A 7607-nucleotide genomic window follows, 5' to 3' on the forward strand; every position below is an offset into this window, starting at 1 on the left:
ATTTCAGAAAATACCACAGCATAGAATTATATTAGATCCTCCTGGAAGTTCATTAAAACATCACATATTGCACAAAATAAATATGACTACTTTAAGTATTTAAATGCTACACACAGAAATTAAGCAAAAAAGACCTAAAGTCTCTGCATCACTGGGATAAATGACATTGTATGTGTTCTTTGTTGCTCATGCTTTATTAAAAGTCAGATTTTCTACATTTCAACGAGTAGCAAATGTATTTTAATAGCTTATACATTATTAAATGTGTTTGAAGTTGCATTAGAGGTGCAAATTGATTTGTTTCTAGCCTTGTAGGAGCTGAAGAGGCTGCATTGTCACAAGACTGCTGTTAATAATTTATCTGTGAAGTGGGTTTAGCATTGATCTGCTGGTTTTTTTTATGTCCTCAAACAATACAACTTATTGAGCATCCTCAGCATTCATCTGCCATGAATGCTCTAAAATAAGCAGCACAACACTGAGTCTATTCATGCAGGTTATTTTTTTTATTGTTTTTGTAGTTATTTCTTCTTTTATATGGTGGGCAAAAGAAGTTGTAACAAAGCTCAAATGATCTATCTGTTAAAGGCATATTTAATTTTGTTATATGTGGCTTATAAAGTTGAACTTTGTCATTTAAAATAAATGTTAATGTACCTTTTACAAAATAATATTAACAAAATATTTGTTTTGTAATTATCTTGTTTTGGAAAAGGCTTTACAGACTTAAACTGAACCAAAACAGCCAAACATGCGGAATTCAGATAAGCTCAATATCTAATGTACAAAGTAACTTACCTTGGTGTTGCTGGAGCAGGGCAGGAGCTGATCAGAGGGTGGGCTCTTGCACATCCAGCCTTGTAGTCCAAGTTGGTGTGTGCTGCCTTCAGCCTTTCAGTGTCTTACGGCAGAGGAGGAGCCAAAAGCAAACCCTGATCACAAGGATCTGAATCTCCGTGGGATTAATCTAATGGCAGTTGATGTCTTCTGTACACCTGCTCCTCAAACAAAGAAATTCTAGTGTGAGATTTTGTCTATCAAGCAAAACCCACAGATTCAAGTATTTTTTTCCTCATGACTTTAATTGAGACAGTTAGCTCATAAACATGGAGGAAATTAACACAAATTTACCCAAGAAGAGTACACCAAAATATCCGCTGTCAGCGGGTCTTCCTGTGTTCATAGGCACGGAGATGGTATTGACCGAAACAGATCAAATGCCCTCCTGCAGCACACTTATCCTCTACCGGAACATGGAGCAAATGGCCTCCTAATTCAATCAGTGTCCTGCACTGTCAAATCACGGGCTGCTGTGGGCTGAGCTCTCCAGACAACGGAGGACCATTATCGGCTGATCGGGAGGCCTGTTACTGCGCTAATTGCTCCTTCAGAGAGCCGGACCACCGCTGACGGATACACTCCCATCCCTGCCTTTCATCTCCTCTCCATGAGCACAATCATCTTTTTCCGAAAATGATCCACTAACAAAAAAAGGCACAGTGAACAATTAATACAAAGACTAATTTCAGTAGGTTAAGACTTTATTTTCTTACTCTTACCTGGGAGAAGAGACACAAACAAAGCAGAGAAGTGTTCAACAATGGACTACAAAAATCAAAATCAAAAGTGCATCTTTACACGTTGGATTATGACATCCCGAAGCGTTTAATCATACATACATATATACAGTAGCTCCATAATAGAGTTATGACCTCAGTGATGGAAATGTAACCCGAGGACAGAAGGATAAACAATAAACGGTAGCGTTAAGTCAGCTTTACATTGTGTCGTCTGAGGGCAAATCGAGGACTGGAAAAAAAACAACTTAAAGACCAGCTGCTGTCTCACCAGCACAGGCAACTGCAGCACACTGATATGGACATAAAAACAGCAGCTGGTGTTTTCTGATCGACGGGGCATTTGTTATGTCCAGGTGCGCGTGCAGGTGACTCAGGGCGCCTGAGCTTCAGGCCTGTCCATGATGGATTTGATCCAAGTTGTACCGTTTATGAGTTTCGTTGTGGCTATAATGTACTCCATCCCGCTGTCTTCCATTTGAGAGAGGAAACGAAGAGCGGCTATCTCTGCATATGTCACTCCTCCCAGGAAAAACACCAGCGTAGTCCGATTCTCCCCTTGCTGGCCTGCAGAACAGAGATGGAGATAGATAAACAGTGTGTCGCACAAACAGAAAATGACAAAACTGACAACAAAAAAGGAACTTACACTCAAAGTTATGATTTTTTCCCTGATTTTACTCTGATATGATGGATCCATCGAATTGTGTCATTGCTCGGTTTAACAAAGCCACAACAAAGAAGGCCAAGTCCCTTCTGCTAAAGCATGTTATTTGGAAATGTGAAAACACTAATTAAGCCATTACCCTCCCCTTATATAAGAGTCCTCTATTATCACCTTTTAAAATCCAGTGTAAAGTAGACATGTAGAAACAAGTCAAATACCCAAACTCACTGTTCTAATTAGCACATTTCAAATTGAGTGTATAATTAAATTAATTATTCACATCAGTGTAACACCTACTGATGCCGGTATGACAGGATGAAGGAAAGCGCTGGTGGTCACTTGACAAACTGAGCACAGTGTTTTTATCTACCCCTCTCTTCAACACAGACACATACAAACACGGAGACAAACCAACGTTGACAGCGGTTCTGTAGTGTTGTCAGCTCGGTGCCATCAATCTGCTGCCGCTCAGCATTTGACAAAACAGGAACAAAGCCGGTGTCTTATCTACATAGAGCAGGCAGGAGGCTTTTCAGCAAGCAGCAGGGCAAACAGCAGTTTGTATTTGTGCTCACGTTTCTTGTGGAGTCCAGCAGGTAGCTGTTGTCTCTCCTCAAAGTGTGGACCTGGGAGCATCTTCAGCACCTCTTCAATGCTACGCCAGCCCGGCCTGGCCAGGACCTGGGTCAGTCGGATGCTTAGTGGAGCGTAACCGCTGTACACATACGAGATGTCATTGGGGTTCTGAGAAAAAAACAAAAACATGAGTCAAGGACGGCAAAAAAAGTTCAAGCGTTCAATCAAAGTACTTCTCTTTTTTAACTCATACCTGTTCATTAGCATCCTCCATCCACAGTTTAAGGGTTTTTCTAATGGTGGGGTAGTTATTCCTCGAGCCTGTCTGTGGCTTCAAAAGACCCGCCTTCTCTAGGTTGCTCAGTGTTAATATGTGTTCGTAACCATAGGTCTACACACAAGACAAAGAGGGGAGACAGAGAGAGGCATCGTTAAAAAAAAAGTCACCTGTATGTTTTACTAGTTTGTTAAATATATTAAAGGGTGGGTTCACCTGAATTACCATTTTTCTGACCCCTACTATCTAAGCAAGCAGATAGTCTTTGGTTTTATGTACTCACCTGTTGAGATATCAATCTGACACAGCAAAAAATTTCATCTGAAATACTCATCTGAAATACTCAACTTGCCTTTCCAGAGACAATGTCCCAACTACTCTGGATAACCAGCAGACCTCACCAATAAAATTATTTCTATGACATCTGGACATTACTTCTAGAAAAGATAGTAATATATAGTTTTTTTTAAATACAATTTAGATGATTTCACGAGTACAGATGAATTTTCATTCACTTCCATTGTATTGGAGGTGTGGCAGAGGTGGATATCTGAAAAACTCAACTTGCAAGAGTAAAACTAACTGCATTGCAAGACGCCAGAAGTGTAAGTGGATTATTAATTAAAGTAATTCTTGGATAAAAACCAAAACCCAAAATTGGTCATTCACCAACACAGTGTCTTTCTCTGATGCAGCAGAAATCTGCGGGCACGGACTAGACTAGTGAACTCCTGATTTATTACATCACAATCACTTCTCACTTCACAACAAATCTTTATGTCTCCCACTCTACCTGGAGAATCTCTCTCTTGTAGTAGTCAAACACTTTCTGCTTGAGGCCGTTGTTGCAGACAGACTGCATGCACACCAAACGTAAAATCTTGATCAGTGGGTCTTTTTGGGCAATGCAGTCTTCAATGTAAGTGTTCACCTGGGTAATAAAAGAGCATTCATCAGAACTAAATATTTAAATGAAGAGGTAAAACCTGTAATACAAATGCAGTAAGGCATCCCTTAATTTTTAAGTTTTAAATATTTCTTTTTTAAAAATCTTAAGAAGTAATATTCTTTTGTAAATAGAAAAAAAAGGTTTGCGGTACCTTGTCAGTGTCGACTCCAGTCATAAACTCCTGCTCCACTGTTAGGTTATCAAAGAAGGCCTCAGATGCTGAAACAAGATGCATTTATTTTATTTTGTAAGACAAGAGAAACATAAGCACTAATTACATGATTTATATTTTCACCACAAACAAATACCGTCTTTTTTGGTCAAGTGTCAGATAATGTTTTTTTCAAAATAAAGATCATCAGCACATTCTTACAAACCACAAAGCTTTATATTGTAATTGTTGAAAATATGACATGAGATTTGGTCCAAAATGCAAAAAGAGACAGTAAGATGCCATGTGGTTAACAGAAGATACCCAGAGGACTGTTTACGCACTGGTGATGTCCTTGATGAGTTCTGCTATCGATGTGTGGTTCGCCAGTGAGCTCCGTGCAGCCTGCATGTGTGGCAACTGAGACACAAACTGCTTTATTTCTCCTACTGTTTTGGCATTATGACGTTCCTGTGAGACAAGAAAAAAAAAAATCATTTGGTAATTTAATATTGCAGCCCAAAAAGCATATAAATAGTGGAAGCCAATTTAATTATCAAAATGAAATCAATCATAAAAACAGGTCTGGGCATGACAGTTAATTAAAAAGTACCAAAAATAAACAAAGCTGTGGATTCTTCGTCTGATTATATTTGTAGACAAGACAGTTTTTCTATGTGACACAACACACATAATGTGATCTCAGTCTTTTATCTTTCTACACAAATTGCCTTCAACCTAAGCAGTGACCACACAATCAATTAATTGCATTTCTGAAACATCTAATGGGAAGCATCTTTCCCCTCATTAGCAAAGAGCAGCCTGCTAATGCACAAATGAAAAAACACTGCTCGTACATCAATTTGCTTATCAACAATCTGTATTCATGTTATTTGTATTTCACTCAGTGTGTCTGAATTCTGAGCTGATGACAGATTGACAATATTGTGGTCTTCTTAAGCATTCTGTTTGACAGATTAGTACTGTGTCTTATCTCTCTGTGATTGCCATTACCTCCTAAACCTAATGGATTTCTGGTATGACCTTTGAGGCAAAATGCCACAGAGATTATCATCAGATCAGCAGAGATGTCTGTGATATAGTGTTGCTTTCTATAAGTACCAGACCAACCTCAAAAGCAGCAGAAATGATTTTGGCCTTCTTGCTGAGTGCTGCTCCAACCGCGTTGAAATTCTTGTCCCGGATTTCTGCATACAGTTCCTCTGCTGAGTTGAGCTGTAACTTCTTGGCTTCTGTAGGTAAATCTTTACTCGCCTCACCTTGTTTCTTCTGTGCAAACTTCTCAGGAGGCAACTTGACATAACCTGTAAGCCAGAGGAAGTAAAAACAAGGACAGGCAATTAAACACTGGAGGAAATGCAAATATCTGATAAAAATAACCGTGCATCTGTATAAGACTGATGTTCACAAGTATGAGAAGAAATGGAAAAAAGTGAATCCTGACCATTATTGATTCCATAGATCTCATCAATGAGACCTTCATAGGTGAGCTGTGTGGCCAGAGGGGTGAGCAGGTCAACGTTTCGGTCCAGGAGGAGCAGTGTGTCAAACACTGGCAGAATCTGATTCTGACTACCAGCAAACTCCCTCTTCATCCTCAGCATCATGTTGGCAACGTGCTGAGAACAAACAAAGAAGTATTCACTTGACTGCTGCTGAGAGCCAATTTTACTTTGAAAATTATCAGAATTTTTCATGCAAAGTTATTCCAGCTTGCTCCACACTCACTCGTGCACATTCTCCTTTCCCATAAATCTGTGGAATGGTGCCATACAGCGCCTGTAAGGTCATGAGGCCTTTGGCTGTGTGGTAAAGGCTTGTTTGGTCATTTTCCAAGTAGCACTCCTGTATGAGGCAAAATGCAATTAAAGCAAGTAATGACAATAACTCAAAATGTTTCCATCTAGAGATTTTAAAACAATTTAACAACCATATCAGACAGCAATCTTTTATGTTAATGGTTGATGTTTATTTGGTGTGTACATGTGGGACGCACCCTGAAGGCACTTTCATACTCCATGGACAGAAGGTCCCCGTCATAGGGAATCAAGTCCAGGATATACTCATCAATGTTGATGAAAGAGCCCAGCACTCCCTGCTCCTTCAGCCGCTGTTCACACAGCATACTCCTCCGAGGCACAAACAGAATGTGAAAGTCGCGTGATGAATGTATCTTATCCTCACTAGGGGGAAAAAAACACTGAATTCAGAACCAAAGAGGTAAAAACAGTGAATGTCTTTGGAAAGACTTTTACATACAGGAATTTACTGACATGGAGAAAAATGCTTATATCAATGTTTACAGCGTGGAGCTTGAAATTGAGATGGGTCAACAAACCTGAATACATTCTCAGCGATGATATCCATAAGCTCCAGTCTGGGACGGACAAAGAAGATAATATTTTTGACATCAGCAGGTGGGAGCCGGCCACTCTTGAGAGTAAACATCTTTTCCACTTCATGTTCCTGGAAAACATAGGAATAAACATGCAACGTGTGTTTGACAGTTACAGCTGACAGAAAGACTAGTTACTAGTTACTAGTTACTGTGCATTTGCCTTCAGATACCCGGTGCTGACCTTGTTTATTGTTACTTTACAATACAAAAGCTGCACACAGACAGACAGACAGCACTTACCTTCAGTAAAGAGTACTGTGCTATCAGTCCAAAGGGTCCCGTCAGATATTCATCCCAAACTATGGCCTAAAGAGAAACGGCTCATGTTAGCAAATTATTTAGATTACAGTAAACTGACATGCACTCAAATGAAGTTACAGCTCACATATATATCAGACAGGCCTCTTGCTATGTTGTCAGATGATGTTAGCTAATATTCAACTGATAGCTCCATGGTAACGCTGAGGCTCAGCTGTCAGATTAACTCGTTTTTATGTGTTTATTAAGTCACCTTGCTTCCCGCGCATTTGTCCAAAAACTCTCGCAGCTCTTTTCGTGCCGCTTCTCTCAAAATGTTTAAATTGACTCTCCCGTACGACAGGTGGGCAGCCATTTCTCTTCATCTGCACAACACAACGAGTCAGGTGACTTCAGCGGGTAACAACGCAGTCATGTGACCAAAGAGTATGCACTGTTAAGATAGTTCACATCATGCCACAGCCCAAAAATACTGTTAAACGTACATTTAATTGCGTTCAGCCTTTGGACACTGGTTCTTTAGTTTGCACCATAGACTGCACATATTCTTTTATTACAGTTTATGGCCAGCGAAACAAAGGTCTAAAATGATCATGATTGATGCTAACTAGCTAACGGGAGAGCTCATTTGTCTCGCGCATGCGTACTGTGTGCTCGTAAAATATCTTTACTTGAAGCCCGTTTTGAAGAATATCTACATCTCATGCGCATGGAGCTATCAGTACGTTCAACC

General features: G+C 39.9%; 1 protein-coding gene across 1 annotated transcript; it reads right to left on the reverse strand.

The window, feature by feature from the left end:
• Positions 1 to 1529: 1529 nt before the first annotated feature.
• Positions 1530 to 7229, reverse strand: vps33a (VPS33A core subunit of CORVET and HOPS complexes). The gene is made up of 13 exons (XM_062417411.1): positions 7128 to 7229; positions 6857 to 6922; positions 6557 to 6684; positions 6215 to 6401; positions 5947 to 6063; positions 5663 to 5837; positions 5329 to 5522; positions 4542 to 4668; positions 4198 to 4265; positions 3891 to 4028; positions 3074 to 3211; positions 2820 to 2988; positions 1530 to 2144 (listed from the first exon to the last, which is right to left on the reverse strand). The coding sequence occupies exons 1-13, from the start codon at positions 7227 to 7229 to the stop codon at positions 1951 to 1953; spliced, it is 1803 nt and encodes a 600-aa protein (XP_062273395.1). The 3' UTR covers positions 1530 to 1950.
• Between the last annotated feature and the right edge of the window lie 378 nt (positions 7230 to 7607).

Source organism: Scomber scombrus, chromosome 4 (assembly GCF_963691925.1).
Source record: "Scomber scombrus chromosome 4, fScoSco1.1, whole genome shotgun sequence".
Lineage (NCBI taxonomy): Eukaryota > Metazoa > Chordata > Actinopteri > Scombriformes > Scombridae > Scomber > Scomber scombrus.

Bases quoted from the DNA above. Each gene is read 5' to 3' on its own strand.
- vps33a (XM_062417411.1), bottom strand. From the start codon at position 7,229: ATGGCTGCCCACCTGTCGTACGGGAGAGTCAATTTAAACATTTTGAGA. The intron at 4,029-4,197 runs GTACCGCAAACC...TTTATTACCCAG, and splicing joins CTGGAGTCGACACTGACAAG to GTGAACACTTACATTGAAGA. The intron at 2,989-3,073 runs GTATGAGTTAAA...TTTTTTTCTCAG, and splicing joins TGGAGGATGCTAATGAACAG to AACCCCAATGACATCTCGTA.